Raw genomic sequence first — 19,818 nt, 5'->3', positions numbered from 1 at the left:
CAGATAAATATAAAATAGAATCTGTGAATACATTCTTCAGAAACACAGAGTACTTCAGGGAAGTGAAAATTCTTACTCTTGCTGAGTGGCTAGGAAAAGAACCTTTCAAAGTGTGCACTTACCAATTTAAAGGGGCTACTGCATATAGTGGCAGAACTCAAGAGGATGAGAGGATAGCTCACTACATCCCCTGGTGGCCACATCAAAATATTTATAAACAGCTGAAAGTTCTCTGGATCAGAATAGTAACCCATATGGTGGGAGGTGGAGATTCAGACTTCAGGAGGGCCAAAAGCAAAAGATGAAGAGCTTCACTATCATCAGTTAGAGATGGTTTTTAAATACACGGAAGGCTCTACATTTGTAAATCAATCAATCACATACACACATATATTCTGCTATAAGTTCAATAAAAGGCTTCTCCATGAAATATTAATATCATCATTCTGTTTCTTAAAATAGAAAAGTGAGGTGACGGGGGCATCTTACTATCAAATGGCTCAGAAAAAAAAGTTCCTTGTACTGTATCAGCAATTTTTCTATGAGATTGCTTCAAAATTAAAAAATATACATATGAGCATAAATTATCAGTTCATATTTACAGCAGACTTTTCCTCTTTATCACTTTTTAAAAATTTTTAAGTAGAATACTCTTATTCTCTAGGTTAACAAATTCTTTAACTAGAACATATACTCAGGAGGTATAAGTACATCTGTTTTCCTTCCACAACCTAAAGACGGGCAATGTAGTATTTACTGTCATTATGATATTTAAACCCATGCAAAAATTATTTCACTAAATAGGCCGAAATTAAATGAAGTCATATCTCAAAACTAAAAAAATAAACAGAGCAAATGCAAGAGAAGGAGAACTTGACGAGGTACCAAAGAGAGATCTGGAAGAAAGAGTTGGCCACAAAATGAATGCATTAGTAACACAGTACCATTGTGAAATTATATCTTACACAAAGACATGCCCTGATTCCATGTTTTCTTTCAGCTGTCTTCAAGCTGTTTCCACTTAACTACTGCCCTGTTGCTTCACATATTCAAAGGTGAACTCTTCATATGTGTTCACAGAAGTTCTCTTTTTCAACTATATCATTTCTAGTAAAGATATCAACCAATATTCTGTTCTCTTTCATTCATTCAACAAGCATTTACTGATTGGCAACTACAGGCTAATTGCTGTGGATACTGAGATAAAGGACACAGTCCCTGTCCTCATGCTGCTGTCAGTTGGAGGTGATTGCCCACCTCTAGCCATTTGCCTGCAACAGCTTCCTGAGTCATTTTCCTGCCTCCTCTCATACTGCATAACACTGCCAGACTCTTTTCTGGCATTCATGCCATTCTTCTAGACAAAGATCTATCATATCAAAACCCCTCTGCTCTTAAGACAGACAATTGTCTTCTTATTGTCCCTGGAACATATTAGCACCTACTTCCAGACTTCTGGGGATATCCTTCCACTCTCCCCATCCTCCTATATTTGGAATGCTCTTCTTCTGTTCTCCTAGCTAATCCCATTCATTCAAGACCCAACTCTTCCCAGGATATTTTCTGATACTCCTCTGGCCCACACTGCTTGCTCTCTCTCTTCCCCACCTGCAATAAAACTTTCACTGTTAGGTTTGAAGTACTTAAGATAAAAGAACACGTTTTCAAAGGTGCAGAACTTTTTCAGTAGATGGTAAGTAATTCTTTATGTCTATGAAAAACTGAAGAGGAAGAAATTACGTTTAAAAACAGGAGAGGTTTAGGGCTAAACATGAAAAATAACTACACATTCAGAGTAATTAAAAATAGTAACAAATATTATACATGTTGCTTGAGTTGAAGGGAGAAAACATAAAAACTGTCCTGAGTGGCTTAAACATTCATTTGTCTAAAAAAAGTAGTACGGGGGGTGGGTGGGATTTCTTTGAGATGTTTGAAACTATATTATTGTACAATACTATAAATTGCTGACCCAAAAGACAATTTCCTAAAGGTTATTCCTTTTATCTTTACTTTATACAATTCTTAGCTTAGAGTTGATATATACAGAAATGGGAGAACTCTACTATAATTAAAATATTTTCTAAATTTAGATCTAAGGTACTTTGTTTCCTTCCATAACTAGTCACCTTAAAAAAGATGTCTTGGGATTTCAAGATTTATTTCAATGGCATCTTTCTTTTGCTCACTTTTATTTATTATCTTGCAATTTTATTAGGTTGACTCATATGAGATAGACATTTATAAATCAAAATGGTTGAATATTGGTGTGTTATATGGTTTAATTTTATAGTTACCTTCCTGGCTGTTCCCCAGTCAGCAAAGTGGGTTATGACACAAGAAGACGAAAAGCTATCAGTTCATAAATATGCAAAAGAAAAGACTGGAGGGACTTTCCTGGTGGCACAGTGGTTAAGAATCCACCTGTCAATACAGGGGACACGGGTTCAAGCCCTGGTCCAGGAAGATCCCACATGCCACGGAGCAACTAAGCCCGTCAGCCACAACTACTGAGCCTGTGCTCTCTAGAGCCCGTGAGCCACAACTACTGAGCCCACGTGCCACAATTACTGAAGCCCACACGCCTAGAGCCCATACTCTGCAACAAGAGAAGCCACCGCAATGAGAAAGCCCATGCACCGCAACGAAGAGTAGCCCCCGCTCGCTACAACTAGAGAAAGCCTGTGCGCAGCAACTAAGACCCAACACAGCCAAAAATAAATAAATAAATAAATTTATAAAGAAAAAAAGGAAAAGACTGGAACTGAATTTCATCCATTTATATTTTTATCAAAAAGGTAATAATACACAACCTGATTTTTAGTTCTACAATTATGTGGTTTTTTTATGCTTATCTCCTGGGAACGACAAAGCAGCACCAGAATTAGACATCATAAAAAGAAGTTGGTGTGACATGAGTAGATCATTTTTTAAAAAATTATAGTAAAATACATATAACATAAAATTTTCCCTCTTAAATAACTATTTTTAAGTGTACAAGGCATGAAGTAATTCACACCGTTGTTCATTGTTCAATTATCACTACCAGCCATCTCTAGAACTTTTTTCTCTTCCAAAATTGAAATTCTGTACCCATTAAATAACTCCCTATCCATCCTCCCCTATCCCCTGGCAACCAACATTCTACTTCCCATCTCTGAGAATTCGACTACAGTAGGTACCTCATATAAGTGGAATCATACAATATGTATCCTTCTGGGACTGCCTTTTTTCACTTAGCATAATGTCCTCAAGGTTCATCATAAATTGCAGGATTTCCTACTTTTTTAAGCCTGAATAATATTCCATTATACATATATATTACATTTTGTTTATCCATTTATCTGTCTACGGATACTTGGGTTGCTTCTACCCTTTGGCTAATAATGTTGCTATGAACATGGGTGCACAAATTTCTCAAGACTCTGCTTTTAGATATTTTGAGTATATACTCAGAAAGGGAATTGCTGGGGCTTCCCTGGTGGCGCAGTGGTTGAGAGTCCACCTGCCGATGCAGGGGACACGGGTTCGTGCCCCGGTCTGGGAAGATCCCACATGCCGTGGAGCGGCTAGGCCCATGAGCGCCTGCGAGTCCGGAGCCTGTGCTCCGCAATGGGAGAGGCCACGGCAGTGAGAGGCCCGTGTACCGCAAGAAAAAAAAAAAAAAGGGAATTGCTGGATCATATGGTAATTTCTAATTTTTTCCCACACATTAACATTTATTAAACATTTTGAGTACTACATACAATAGAAATATTGGTTAGTTATTTCTTTATTAATCAACATTTGGGATGTTTCCAAGTTTTAAAAAAATGTTGCAACAAATACTCTTGGGTCCATCTCTTTGTTCTGGATTAACTTCTAAAAGTGGAAGTTCTGGGTCCAAATCCAGAATATTTTGAATTTTAATTGATACTGCTAACTTATACTCTAGAAAGGTTGTACCAATTTATAAGGCAGAAAATGCTATTTTTTTTGGATACTAATAATCTAAATCTTTGCTAACACAATGGTTAAAACGTGTTTTAATGTTCACTTTTTAATTCTGTGAAGTTTAGTTTCTAACTTACTAATTTTGGTTTCTAGCAATATTCACTCTCAATTCATTACCTCTCTGAATTCTTAATTTTAGAGTGCTTGTTACTAGATTACTCTTTTTTTTGGTAAAGAGCAGCCAATTCTTCCATCATTGTAACATCCATGGAATCTCACTGAAGATCAGAAACAGAAAATGAGAGAGAATGAAGGGAGGTTGTGAACATGAACATTCTCCAAGAAAAGGGAAGAGTACCCCAAAAAGGTTCAGAGATCGTCAAGGCTGCTACTCCCACCACGTGCCGAGAGAGCGAGGGCTGACAGACAAGGCTGCCTCCAGTCGGTTTCAAAGGTGCCAGGTAGGTGGGCCCTTGCAGAACACTGCATGGGTGGTACTCCAAGGGAGCCAGAAGTGCAGGGCTGCTCAGGTGATCCCTGGAGATGACACCACCACTCCAGTGAGTCCTGAAGGCAGGACTATTTCCCCACTGGGTTTAGAAGGCACAGTATCAAACCAAAGAGGATTATTCTTGAGCCTTAAGATCTAATGGGATTTGTCTCACTAAGTTTTGGACTTACTTGGGCCCTGTCATCTTTGCTTTCCTTTCTATTTCTCCCTTTTGGAATGGGAATGTCTAGCCTATTCCTGTCCTACCATTGTATTTTAAAGTGTATAATTAATCTGATTCCACAGGTTCATAGCTGGAGAGGAATTTTGCCTCAAGTCTCATCCATATCTTATTTAGATGATATTTAGATAAGACTTTGGACTTTAGAGTCGATGCTAGAATGAGTTAAGACCTTTGGGGCTGTTGGGATGTGATGAATATATTTTGTAAGTGAGAAGGAGATGAATTTTGGGGGGCATGGGTGGAATGTTATGGACTAAATGTTTATGTGCCCCCCAAATCTGTATGCTGAAGCCAACCTCCAATGTGATGATATTTGGAGATGGGAGCCTTTGGGAGGAAATTAGGGTTAGATGATGTCATGAGGGTGTGGCCAACATGATAGGGTTAGTGTACATTCAAGAAGAGAAAGAGAGCAGAGCACCCTCTCTCTTACAGCCATGTGAGGACTCAACAAGAAAGCAGCTGTCTACAAGCCAGGAAGAGGGTTCTCATCAGGAAGCAAATCTGCCAGCACATTGATCTTGGACTACTAGCTTCCAGAACTGTGAGAAACAAATGTCTGAAATTTAAGCCACTCAATCTATGGTATTTTGTTATAGGAGCCCAAGCTGACTAAGACAGGTTGTTTGTTTTTTTCTTGCTGAGTTGTAAAATTTTATATTCTGGATATTAATCCCTTATTAGGTACATGATTTGCAAATATCTTCTCCCATTCTGTGGGTTGCCTTTTCACTTTGTTGTTGTCCTTTGATGCACAGAAGTTTTAAATTTTGATGCAGTCTAACTTATCTATTTTTGTTATTGTTTTTGCCTGTGAACATTGGTTTTTAAAGGCAGCATAGTTTGAGCTAATTATACTAAAAGATTACTTTTAACTTATGACTTTCCCAATAAATGATATTTGGTTAAAATAAGAGATTAATGCAACATCTTTTTTTATTACCTGGAATTGGTATTAGTTTCAATGATATACTGTTTTTATGGTTCTTAATGGCTTGACAATTCAGTACTGTGAATAAGAAAACAGACTTGCATTGCCTCATCATTATGTAATTTGGGGGGACAATTATCCCAGTAGATGCATAAAGAAATTAACCCAGAGATCTTTAAATCTGGCCTAATAGAAAATTTAAGAATCCTTTGGAATCCTTTTTCATTCTAATGGGAATAAGGTTATGATGTCTCTGGTAAACAATGAGCTAAAATTTCTTCTAGTCTCTTAGTCCTATGCAAAAGAATGACACTTCACTGTCAGAGCTTCCCTAAGAGACAGTGAGAAATTAAGCTTTAAGCCTAAATTTTTGTGATAAGGCAGGAAAAATATTGCCAATAACCTCAGTTACTGATGAAAAGGAACTATTTTTTTTTTTTTTTTTTTTTTTTTTGTGGTACGCGGGCCTCTCACTGTTGTGGCCTCTCCCGTTGCGGAGCACAGGCTCCGGACGCGCAGGCTCAGCGGCCATGGCTCACGGGCCCAGCCGCTCCACGGCACGTGGGATCCTCCCGGACCGGGGCACGAACCCGTATCCCCTGCATCGGCAGGCGGACTGTCAACCACTGCGCCACCAGGGAAGCCCAGAAGGAACTATTTTTATATTAAGTTGTGGTTTACACAAGTGAGGTATATATACATCAACAAATACATGATAATTTATCATTAAGGAAGCACGCCCTTCAGCCAGCTTCTCCACAATGAACACGTTTATTGTATCCGTTCTCAGTATCATCTAGAATAGCTCTTGTGATTGAGTTCAGAGGACACAAATTTGGTAGCATTTAAATGACCATCTAGAACTTACCAGGACTACTTCTTGTGGGAGGGAGTTGATTTAAAAAAAACATTTTATTTCACAGCCATTTAAACAAATATTTTTAAAAGGTACTTATTTCTTACAAAAGATGTACCCTATTGTGTCACAGTATAATAATGTTTATAACAGGAAAGTTGAATTCCATGCAATCTTGAGAAATTAAAATATCATATAGTTTGTTGCATACAACATTGACATTGCTATTATAGACTTTCAAAGTTTTAAGGATTTCAGTGAATTCTGAACTATTGAATCTTTAATACTACCATAAAAATTTTAAAGAAGATAACAGAAATGTTATTATATATGTCCTAGATGTCTCTCATAATTTTTTTCTTTTAATGGCAGCAGGTATTGTTATCCTTATAACATGCCCACTATTCCATGAGAGGGAGAAAAAAAGTTTCATTGTATTTTAAAAGATTGGGTAAGGTACTTAGTATATTCTTTATATTGAGGAAGTGAAATATTAACCAATCTGTAAAAATTGTCAAAACTTATCAAAATGAATGACAAAAAAAAGTATGAAACCGAAGGCTGAAATGTTCCTTAGTTGACATTTTCCTAAAAGGTAAGGAAAATTTGCTTTTTTATTACCCAAGACAGTTCTAGAGACTTGGGTCAAAGCTGGGCCAATACTGGCCTTTCTGCATTAAAAAAAGAGAAATCTACCACTTAATTAAAGTAATTAGTTACTTTATTTATTAAGGTATAACTGACATACAACATTATATTAGTTTCAGGTGCACAACATAATGAAGTCTACCATTTAAAATCTTCTGAGTCAGTAACTCAGAAAGTAACTGGAAATTTTTTTTTTTTTGGCTGCGTTGGGTCTTCGTTGCTGGGCATGGGCTTTCTCTAGTTGTGGTGAGTGGGGGCTACTCCTCGTTGCAGTGCACGGGCTTCTCATTGTGGTATATTCTCTTGCTGCGGAGCACCGGCTCTAGGCACGTGGGCTTCAGTAGTTGCAGCATGCGGGCTCAGTAGTTGTGGCTCACAGGCTCTAGAGCGTAGGCTCAGTGGTTGTGGTGCATGGACTTAGTTGCTCCACAGCATGTGGGATCTTCCCAGAGCAGGGCTCAAACCCATGTCCCCTGCATTGGCAGGCAGATTCTCAACCACTGTGCCACCAAGGAAGTCCCAGTAACTGGATTCTTAAAGTAATTCCATTTTGAGAGACCAACTAAGCATCTTAGAAAACGAGGATAAACTAATCTGACAAGACTGAGAAAGAATTAGAGAAAACACACTAACTACAGAAATACTATAGGATGTAATGAACAAACATACCTCCTGGGCTGTGATCGGCATTCCTCCTCCCCACTGTCTGCCTCCTGTATAGACAGGAAAATGAGAAAAAAATAATTTAAAACCTGAGGTCTCATATCATAATACCAACAATGTAATTTTACTAAGCTTTACATGTAGGAATATCTCACTGATGCTGTGTACTTAAACTAAATCCTCTCCATAAAAAGTGACTTCAACCAACCCAGGGAGTTGATATATATCAACATAATTTATTCCTGGAGGAAATTTTCACAACAGTCTACCAATTTTTTTAAATAACAAAGTGCTCATAATTAAAAGAATTACCTCTGAAAACCAACTGAAGATGCTATGTTACTGTTATGTTACTTAAAATTAAAATGAGTGGGTATTCTGACTTTCACCAAGAAATCCCATCAAGATGATCTATTAATGATTCTGATCCCCAAAGAACAACCTAAACAATGAACACCATTTTGCAAAGTGCTCATGATCACATCACCATTACCTTAATGGCTACTACTTATTGAGTATTTATAACATGCCAGGTGCCTTGCTCAACACTTTAAGTACACTGTCCAACTTATTCCTTATAAACTCAGAAGGTTGACGGTACCCTAGTTTCACTGATTCTGACACATACACATAAATTGGGATAAATTTACAATCAATATGACTAAAGAGCATTGAATCATAGTTTAATTGCAATATTTATTTTTTTTTAGTGGCACATAAAATAACTGAGGGTGTTATGGCAATTTAGGCTCAATGAAATATGAATACTTTACAGAAACTGAAATTCACAGAAAGGAAAGAAGTTAAGTTGCTCAAGGAAACTCATGTAGTAAAGCTAGAATTAAAACTGATAAAATACTGCCTCCCAACACATTGAAAAAGCATATCATTCACCCCTCCCTAACCTAGGTTAGGAATTATTATATGTTAAGATACTATACAGATCTTCATGGAGACAAGAATAGCAACATGAAGGAAAACTGAAAAAAGATGAGAGAATTAATGATATTGAGGTGCTAACTTTTTCTTTAAGTTTGCTCTCTGACATTTTATATTTGTACTCTGGTCACTTTTGCCCTATTTGGCAAACACAAAAATAGGAGGAGAAAAACAATCTCAAACAATACATGTACTGTCTGCCGATAAGTCATCTACATTTTCAAATTTATGGAACCATCCCCATTCACCTCTACATCATTCTATCTCCATTCCTGGGCAGCCACGGCCAGCTCTATAACTTTTATTCCCATTTTATTTTCATTATTGACTTCAGGTAGGCCCATTATCTTGCACAAAGGGAAGAAGACAGCAAAGATCCTACCCTCGGAGGGAGGACAGGGGAGGTGTCATGGTATATTATATTCTGCCTACAGGGGAAGTTTTAGGTTCAGAAGTATGCCCTTTAGGAAGTGAAAAGAACGGTGCTAAAATGAAAAGAACCGATCGTCTCTACAGTCAATAGTCAGAACCTGGAAAGTTTGCAAGAATGAAAATGAGAAGACTCATAAGCAAAGAAAAGTGTTAGATTTTGGAGCCCAAGGGAACTGTAATAAATGGAAGTGATTTCCTGGAATCTCATTTAACAAATAATGCTTCATTATTGTTATCAGTGGTTAATAGATCTCTACTTCTGATGTATTCTTCTCATTTTTTAATTTATGAAAAATTATATGACAATAGATATATTTAAAATATATGTAAATTATGAGGCACAATAATAAAATGAATACCTGTGAACAACATTCTACTTAAAAGCTAGAATAGTACCAATACCTTTGCATTTACCTGTGTGCTTATTTCCTATCTCCCATTCTTATCCTTCTCCCAAGATGTGAGTACTATCTTGAATTTTAAAAAAATATTTGTTTGTTTATTTATTTATTTGGCTGCACCGGGTCTTAGTTGCAGCACGTGGGATCTTCGTTGCCCTGTGCTGGATCTTACATTGTGGCATGCAGGATCTTTAGTTGTGGCATGCGGGATCTAGTTCCCTGACCAGGGATTGAACCCAGGCCCCCTGCATTGGGAGCGCAGAGTCTTAACCACTGGACCACCAGGGAAGTCCCACTATCTTGAATTTTAAGTTTATAATTTTCTTGCTTTCATTCTACTACAAAAAATTTCATACATACAGAAAAGCTGAAACATCTTATAGTGAACCTGTGTATCCACCATCTGGATTCTACCAGTAACATTTTTAATATTTGCATTATCACTTTTCTATTCACCTTTCTGCCTCACTGATCAATCCATCTTATTCTTCTATTGCATTTCAAAGTAGTTTACGGTGTACTTGCCCTTAAATGCACATAATTAGAATTCGGTATTACAGTTCTTTTTTTCTTTTAAGGTAAAATGTATATACAATGAAATAAATGCACAAATCTTAAGTGCACCATTCAATGAGTTTTGACAAATGTATGTATCTGTGTAACTCAAACTTTTATCAAGAAATGCAACATTTCTATCAGCTCAGAAATTTCTCTCATTTAATACCTGGCACCACCCACAACCTAGAGGCAGCCACTGTTCTTACTTTTCTTCCACCACAATTTTTTTTCCATCAAAAATTAGTATATAGCATATGACTCCATTTAAATGGTTTCCCTGTTCACATAAATAGAATCATATAGTATGTACTCTTTTGTGTGTGGCTTCTTTCACTCAGCATAATGTTTTTGAGATTCATCTATGTTGTTGTATGTAAAAGGAGTTCATTCCTTTTTATCCCTGAGGATTCCATTGTATGAATATACCAGAGTTTGTTTATTCATCTCCTATTGATATATATACCCAGGATATTTGAGTTTTTGTCTATTATGAATAAAACTTTTACATGAGCATTCTTTGCCATTTTTTTGGTGGACATGTGCTTTCGGGTTTTTTTTTACGTCATGGAACACATGCATGTGCAATTTTAGAGAAAATTACCAGGGTTTCCAAAGTGCTTATACCACTTTACAAGCTTATCAACAATGTGTGAGAGTTGTAATTGAAGTCTAATTGGAAATTTTTTTCTCCTATAGTTACTGTTTTCTATGTCTTCAGAAACCTTTGCCTACCCTTTAGTCACAAAGATACTCTATAATATTTTCTTATTAAAACCTTTATGGTTTTATGTATAAGGTCTATGATCTATCCTGAATAAATATTTGTATGTGGTATGAGATGGGGTGGAGGCTCTTTTTTTTTCCCATATCGATTTCGAGTTTTCAAGCACATTTATTGAAAAGACTTTCCTTTCTCCATTTGATAACTTGGCTCCTTGTAAAAAGCAAATGACAGTGTAAGTGAGGTCTACTTCTGGGTTCTTTATTCTGTTCCATTGATCTATTTGTCATTCTTTATGCCAGTACTATATCTTTATTACTATAGCTCATAGTAAGTTTTGAAGGAAATATAAATCCTTTAACTTGATTCTTATTTTTCAGGATACCTTTATCTTCTAGTAAGACATTTTATCTTGAAATGTACTTTAATATTAACACAGCTACTCCAGACTTATGCTCACTGTTTGCAAGGTATATTTTTCAATCTCTTTATAATTTAAAGAATGTCTTTTATAGACAAAATATAGTTGGATCTTGCTTTATTTTACCCATTGTGACAATCTTTGCCTTTTAATTGTAGTGGTTAGTCCATTAACATTTAATGTAATTAGTGATATAGTTAGTAACATGGTAGAACCAGATCCATTTATTTTCTGTTTGTCCCCTATACCTTTATACCTCTGTTTCTCCTTTTCTGCCTTATTTTGTATTATTTGAATATTTTTTAGAATTTCATTTTATTTTATTTTTTTTTTTTATTTTGCGGTATGCGGGCCTCTCACTGTTGTGGCCTCTCCCGTTGCGGAGCACAGGCTCCGGACGCGCAGGCCTAGTGGCCATGGCTCACGGGCTTAGTTGCTCCGCGGCATGTGGGATCTTCCCAGACCGGGGCACGAACCCGTGTCTCCTGCATCGGCAGGCGGATTCTCAACCACTGCGCCACCAGGGAAGCCCTAGAATTTCATTTTAATTTACATATTGGTTCTTTGCATTATTTTTTATTCCACTATTAAAAAAATTATGTCTATATTGTTAAACAATACATTATTTAGTTTTGATTGTTTGGGGGCTTTAAAAATTGTATTACACTTATGCAGTCTTCCCAATATGTTTATTATTATTTTTCACACACACACACACACACACACATACACACACACTGTATTTTATTTTTACACCAATACGTTTTTTAAAAACTAAATATTATGTTAATAATAAGATTCATCCACTTATTACCTATAGCTACAGTTCATTCATTTTTTTGCTGGGGTAAAAGACTGCATTATAGGAATATATCAAAGTTTACCCATTCTACTCAGATAGATTGGATTGTTCCAGTTTTTAGTGACATCAGCCATGCTGCTATAACTTCCTTGTAATGTCTTTTGGTCTACATGCACAAGAGTGTCAATGGGATATATGTACACCTAGGAGTAGAAATGAGGAGTCACAGAATAACTAAAGGTACAAGTTTACCAGGTAGTGCCAAATTATTTCCTAAAGTAGTTGTGCCAATCTATACTCTCACCAGGAAGGAGTGAGAGTTTCAGTTGTTCTAAATCCTAGCCAACACTTAAAATCATCAGATGTTTTCTTTTTCTTTTTTGCCAATCTAGTGTTGTATGTATCTCACCATGGTCTTAATTTGCTGTGCCTTGACTACTACTAAGCTTGAGTACCCTTTTAGATGTTTATGGGCTATTACTAACTTAATATCCTTTCCCTCATACATAAAATGAGCTGACCAAAAAGAGATAATTCAAATTATTTTCGGCTTTTTTGGTAGACTTTTCTATCTCTAAGAATTGTGATGAGAAATAAAAAGCAAAAATACCCTTGATGTTTCCTTAGAGGCCACAAACAGCTAAAACCAGTTACATCTACAGAGGTGAACTAACATCTATTTAACACTACTATGGGCCAGGTACTTTATATGTTATTTTATTTAATGTGCACCACAACCCTATGCAGCTTGCTAAAGGTCACAAAGTCAATAAATGCCACGTGGAGCATGATTTGAACTCAGGTCTACATTTCTGCTATAACCAGCTTCCTCTTAACTGAGAATCTGCATTTGGTACCTATACCCCAGGACAGTGGTTAGGAAGGGAACTGCAGAAAAGAGCATAAATTTTCTCATGGCTTATAATAAGGTAATATCCTTTGTCACCTTTCTTCTATGACTTCTACATTTTAAAATAGTGCCAAAGGAGTGGAAATTCCTTTGGCACACAAAAAAAGCAAGTCAGAGAAGTGTTTCTAACACAAGATCCCCAAATGACTTTTTTTTTTCTTTCTTTCTTAGATTAATATTACAATAGTCAGGCCAATGAATGATTTGCTTCCCTTTCATCTTACTTGGAAAAAGAGACTTAAAACACAAAAACAAAAAAACTCAGTATGTCAAGGCATTGTAGGCCTAAGGTAAAGTGGATTTTCTTTTTAATGACGAAAGTGTTGATTATGCTTATTTCAAAGGAATTCACTGCCAAAAATGCAGATACAACATTGCTTATTCAGCAAGATTAATTACCAGATAATACAGTTATCTTGAATAGTGGCATTTAAATGGTAGCTAAAGGGAGAATGCTTACCATTCTATTGTAACAAGTGCATACACCAGACCATATATAACCACCTACCTTGTCAAGTAACTTCACATATTGTTAAAAGAAAAAAAGAAATGCAAGTAGTCAACATGCTCAGAACATTAGAAATCACAAGGAGAAAAGTGTAGAGATAAACATTAGTTTCTTCTTAGTAAATAGAATAATTTCTGATGTATAAGGAGAGCTAATTAATTAAATGATTAAATACATGTTTGTTGACTTTTTAAAAAATATTCCAGAGTCCTATTGTTAAGTAGTTTTTATTTAAAGAATATAATTTCTTCTTGATGTTCTTAAGAAAAATTTGACCTATAAACAATATGGTGTGAGATTCTGAATGTGCATTTAATTTTAGGATATTCAGACAACACTGACTCGAAAAGACACATGCACCCCAATGTTCATAGCAGCATTATTTACAATAGCCAAGAAATGGAAGCAACCTAAGTGTCCATCAACAGATGAATGGATAAAAAAGATGTGGCATATATATATATATACATACATACATATATATATATATATATATATATAATGGAATATTACTCAGCCATAAAAACGAATGAAATTCTGCCATTTGCAACAACATGGATGAAACTAGAGGGTATTATGCTCAGTGAAATAAGTTAGAGAAAGACAAATATTCTATGTTATCACTTATATGTGGAATCTAAAAAATAAAAGAAACAAATGTTTGTAACAAAACAGAAACACACTCATAGATATAGAGAACAAACTGGTGGTTACCAGTGGAGGTGGGGGAAGGGGGTGAGTAAGATAGGGGTATGGGATTGAGAGATACAAACTACTATGTATAATAAGTAAAAAGGATATATTATACAGCACAGGGAAATATAGCCATTATTTTATAACTTTAAATGAAGTATAATCTATAAAAATATTGAATCACTAATGTGGTATACCTGAAACTAATATAATATTGTAAATCAACTATACTTCAATTAAAAAATAAAATACATAATTTTAGGGTATTCGGGAACCACTAAGTATGAACTGAACAATTAATGTATTCTTATTAATCTACTTAATACCTGAGCATAAAAGTAAGTAACTAAGTAAAAGATGTTTGGAAAAAACGTAAGCACCCAAGTCATATTTGCTAAGAAGTAGGCTGGAAGTGCTGCCAGCCTTGAAAAACACCAGGCTTGGTAGGTGTTAAGCAATAATTTCCCAGGCTTTATTGTTGCAAGAGTCTTTACACTTTCCATATACTCCAATCCAAGTGGACTCATTCATCAGTTTTCAAAAGCACCTATTAACTTCCTTTGTCTGTGCTGTTTCATCATCCTGGAAGGCCACTCTCCCCTCTCCTATATCCTTCCCTAGCATTCAAAGCTGGTTTCAAAAGCCAGTAGTTCATGTTATCTCTTCTATCACTTTACTGATAGGCTGTCTGCCTCCCTCCAAACCTGACGGTCACTGTGCATGTTTCCTGTGGCACTACCGAGATCTGTTTCTGGGTTACCACTGGGTTCTTGTTTTATGTTCCATTATCAGACTGTAATCTGCCTTATTTTCCCTTTGCTTCTCACTCTGTGTTTAGCACAATGCCATATGTGCAGATGGAACTCGATAAAGAGTTGAATGAATGCGTGATTAGAGCAGTGAACTAAAACCATGTGAACACTTGGAGCTAATTGGCTGTGCATTCTCAGCTAGTGAGGACTATGCCGGTTATGTTTTCTCCTTAGCCGGTTAAAAGAATAGTTTCTGTTGCTCAGGAGCTAGCCTGTGACGAAGATCTGGAAGTAATACCTTAGGTTTTCCCTTTGGTTAAACAGACAGAATCATTCACTTGCTCTCACTTATATATTCATTCACTCATTCAATACTAATTGACTACCTATGTGTTAGGTACTAGGCACCAGGATTTAAAATTAAGCAAAACTGCCCTTATCCTTGGATAGTTCACACTGTATTAGGGGAGACAGTTCCATAAGCCAAAATATTATAATGATATGTCATTTGGCTTACAGCAGAGGATATTCAAAATGCTATAGAAACAACAGAGGAGGAAATGAGTAACTGTGGGGCTTGGATATGCTTCACAGAAGTTAATTTTCAGGCTGGGCTTGAATTAGTGGGTTTGTGTTGGATGGAAAACAGGAGGAAAGAGTATTTCAGGCAGAAGCGTTGGCAAAAGGAACAGAAAGAGGAGTAAGAGTCTGGACATTTAGGGAATGGTGAGCAGCTAGCTGTGAATTGCTGGAGCAAAGGTACGGGTATTGGGGGTTAAGGCTATCAAGTAATATTGATGTTATGAGTCCATAAAGGTAGGAATATTAAGATAACAGTCCTATGATCACAAAAAGTGGTTGTGGATTATCCATTAACTGGACTTCAGATTATCCATCAGTCACTTCTGCCCCTGGGAGGAAATTAATACCGGGAGGTGTCTGTCAGACAGGATAAAGTAATCTGGTAGTCTTCCTAAGAATGGCCGTGAGCTTCGAAATCAGAAAAGCCCTGCTTCTGGCTTTTGGAAGAAGCAAACGTGAGGAACACAGGCTTGAGGAGGAAGTAAAGGCACCATTTTGCCACTTGGTTACTGGTAAGAGAAGGCTTAGATTCTCTCCTAGAAACAAGAGACAAAGAAGATGGGGATGGAACCAGCAGTTTGGGTTATCCATTGCTTAGTAACAAACTACTAACTTATTATATTCCATGATTTCATGGGTCAGAAATTCAAGCAGTACTTAGCTCGGCAATTCTTCTGCTCCACATGGCATTGCTAAAGGTCAGTCAGTGCTACTCAGGAGGTATTTAGCTAGAAGATGGGCTAGTAGTCAGGGTCCAGGCAGCTTTATGCACGTCTGACGTCTTAGCCTGGAAAACTGGAAAGCGGGGCTCAACTGGAAAGTCAACTAGAACGTCTATGCATTGGGCCTTCTCAAAGTCCATTGTGGCCTCAGGGTTGGTCTTTTCGCATGGGGGCTTAGAACTCCAAAAGGCTAGGCTCAGAGCTGGCACAGTGTCACTTCTGCCATGCTCTGTTGGTGTATTAAAGAAGTCTAGCCCAGAGTCAAGGAGAGGGGAAGTAGACACTATCTCTCAGTGGGAGAAATAGCAAAGAATCTGCAGCCATCTTTAATCAACTCTACCAATTCTGGCGACCAGCTAGTAAGTATGTAGGCAAAATGAACAGGACAGGAAAAAGGCCGTTAAAGATAGTTAATGAAGTAGAACTTCTAAAGACTAGGGCCACAGAGATATCCAGGAGAGTCAAGAATAAAGAAGATGATTCTTATGTCAGTACAAGATGCACTGAAGGACATAGGGATACTTTTATAGGCTGGTGTCTATAACGGAGTGTCCTCCCATTCGGAAGGCTGAAGATCAGAAAGGACCTGCAAGTGTGGTCACGCACACACACTCTGCTGTCCAGGACCAGAGTGAATAACCTGGACACTCACATCTGAGAAGCTGGTCTGTAAGAAGGTCAGACACCATCAAATCAGCAGTCCCAGTATAATCTGACTTTGTTTTAAAGTCTAGCTTAAATTGAGGTGTATAGTACTTGCTGGTATTAGGAACCAAAACAGAGAGTCAAACTCGTCATATTTTAGAGAGATATAACATGCATTAAAGTAAAATAAGGAAGCCAGAATACAGTGCAATACTTATTACCGACACCAAAGCCACACCATGCTCTCATGACAGGGTTTAAGAAGCCCTAAATAAACTTTCTTGCCCATGATTTCAAGCAATAGAAAACTTCTGTGAGACACCTACTATTTCTCAAGTGTTTCCTTTGAATTTCTTTCAAATACAAATATGTATGAAACACAGTTGGAATGGTTAATGAGGTACTTCCTCAGTGATGAGAAAACCAGCTTGATTAGAATGTGACTTCAATAACTCTGTTTCTGAAGAACACCAAATCTTTGGTCAACAGCTAGTTTAAGAGGTATCACAGTTCAGTCACTGCCCATTAGAAAACCCGAGCTCTGGGTGTAGAGCTGTTATTGGATGCCTTTTGTTTACAATCCTTATTCCACTGAAACATTTTATGTAATATATGTGACTTAACCCACCCACTTGCCATAATTAGAGAGTTGCTAGACTGTCTTTTCTATCACAGAGATACAACTCCTTGAGGCTACTTGGTTTTAAAAAGCAACGAGTCTGAATCTGTCACATCTGAAAAGCATGCAATATGGAAACTTCATAGGTCATTGGTTCTTAACTCTGGCTCCATTCAAAAACCTTTTTTTTTTTTTTTTTTTTTGTGGTACGCGGGCCTCTCACTGTTGTGGCCTCTCCCATTGCGGAGCGCAGGCTCCGGACGTGCAGGCTCAGCGGCCATGGCTCACGGGCCCAGCCGCTCTGCGGCATGTGGGATCTTCCCGGACCGGGGCACGAACCCGTGTCCCCTGCATCGGCAGGCGGATTCTCAACCACTGCGCCACCAGGGAAGCCCTCAAAAACCTTTTTAATAACAAAAATCTCCAGGCCTCATGCCTACAGGCTTTTATTCTTTAGCTCTGAGGTGAAGCCAGTGGTGTGCTAGAGCCAATTGCTAGATTTTTAGGGATCTTATGAGACTCACATTGGTAGCTTGAAATTGGCCATGCTAGGAGTATTTACCAGGGAAATCAGCAAATGCTACAAAGCAGCCCTTACCCAGAAAACAGTTTTTTGAACATTTACCAGCACACCATGAGGTGTGGGGCCCAAGGATCTGCACATTTTAAAAGCTCCTGATAACTGACAAGCAGTTAAGATGGAAAACATTTGTCTTTAAGGTCTGGAAAAACATCAAAAAGCTCAGAGTACACAGAGCTACTACTCCTCCAGATAACTGTGCTAGGTGCCAGGGAGATCAGTGACGATGGGAACTCAGCTCTCCAGAAAGATCTTACGTCTCCCTTCCTAGACAGTAAGCTCTGTAAGAGCAGGACTATGTTTGCATAGTGGCAGTCATACAGAAGATGCTCAGTAGATATCAGATTAATTAATAAGTACTGCCCAAGGTATGGTAACCAGTAAGTGGCAAAATTAGGAATACACCCTAGGTTAACTCAGTATATCACGTGCCTCATCTCCATTCAATTACTGGTCATATCCTTGGTTTGTCAATCTAAAATGAGTGCTTAAACATGGGGTAGAGAGCAAGCAGCATCCATCATAAGATATTAAGACTCTGCCTGTGTGCCACTCCATAATTTAAAGTCTTTTCATGACTGTTATCTCATTTGAGCCAACCTAGGATAAATGCAGCACAGGTATGATTAATACTTATTTTTCAGCTGAAGAAACTGCCTCATGACTGAGATAATTTGCTCAAAGTAACCTAGGAGTAAGGAGCAGTCAGGATTCTGTCTGGGAAGGGTGAATATACCTTCTACAGGAACAAACTGCTCCTCTTGCTTAAAGGAATACTCCAGGTACACCAATAGGGGCCTAAGACCTTGGCTTTATCTCCCTGTCCAGATTCTGTTTCCTTCTATTAAAGTGAAATTCCACATACCACTCTCTGAAGACCTCACACTTGGTCCATTTCCTTCATTGTAGCCTGAGGCCTCAATATGGACATATGGTCTTATGTTCAGCCAGGACATGGTGGTACAACTGTACTAATTGTTTACACACTGAAATACCAAATGGTAAATAGTGGTTGCCTAGAGCCCCTCTGAATGTTTAACAATCCAGCAACAATCAGGTTAATGCCTGGCAGAGTAGAGGACCTCCAGGTCTTACTCCTGCCTATTCTGATTGGTTGATAGCTGTGCCATATTGCTAAATATTCTGAATATCACCTCTACCCATGGCAACATCTTTACTGTTCTCTAACCTTTGGTTTAAAATTCTTGACTCTGATCTTAGCTTCGCCTTGGAGATAGTGCCTCTATAATCTGTTCTCTTGTTTATGTGTCCTGCTAGCTACACCCCACTTGCTTAGCTTGGCTTCTGGTTTTATTACTGGTCCTCTGCTATACATGATTAGCATTCCTCCACAAGAAACTTAAACTATAAAAAGCATTGATAACACCTGGGGGAGGCTAAGTAAAATCCACGCATGAAGAGTCTTTCAATATTAAATCTTTGAATTGTTGATGGATTTAAAGAATTAGACTATGATCAACCAAAGTTTAAGTTGAAACATTATCCAGAAAAAAGGTCAAAGAACACATGCAGAAGGGTAATGAAGCAACACTGATTACTTACCAAATATTACTAAACTAACAGCATGATTATTTTCAAATTTCCAGTCATTTTCAAACTAAGGAGTTGATAAATACCGTCACTGGTTCTGACCAAAAAGAAAATAGAATATTTGAAACAGATGTACTGCTGTCAGTTTTCTGTTTTTTTTTTTTTTTTTTGTGGTACGCGGGCCTCTCACTGTTGTGGCCTCTCCCGTTGCGGAGCA

At 37.5% G+C, this 19,818-nt stretch overlaps 1 protein-coding gene across 4 annotated transcripts in view; it reads right to left on the bottom strand.

The window, feature by feature from the left end:
* Positions 1-19,818, bottom strand: part of SSH2 (slingshot protein phosphatase 2) — a 242,957-nt gene that overhangs the window by 138,792 nt on the left and 84,347 nt on the right. For all 4 annotated transcript variants that reach the window (XM_059046270.2, XM_059046277.2, XM_059046274.2 and 1 more), the window contains one exon: positions 7,772-7,815. In XM_059046270.2, coding sequence (XP_058902253.1) covers positions 7,772-7,815 — 44 coding nt within the window. The remainder of the gene's footprint in view (positions 1-7,771; positions 7,816-19,818) is intronic.

The sequence above is a fragment of the Kogia breviceps genome, chromosome 19, assembly GCF_026419965.1.
Source record: "Kogia breviceps isolate mKogBre1 chromosome 19, mKogBre1 haplotype 1, whole genome shotgun sequence".
NCBI lineage: Eukaryota > Metazoa > Chordata > Mammalia > Artiodactyla > Physeteridae > Kogia > Kogia breviceps.
Note: the sequence above shows the minus strand (reverse complement) of the source record. Positions and strands in the feature narration are given on the sequence as shown.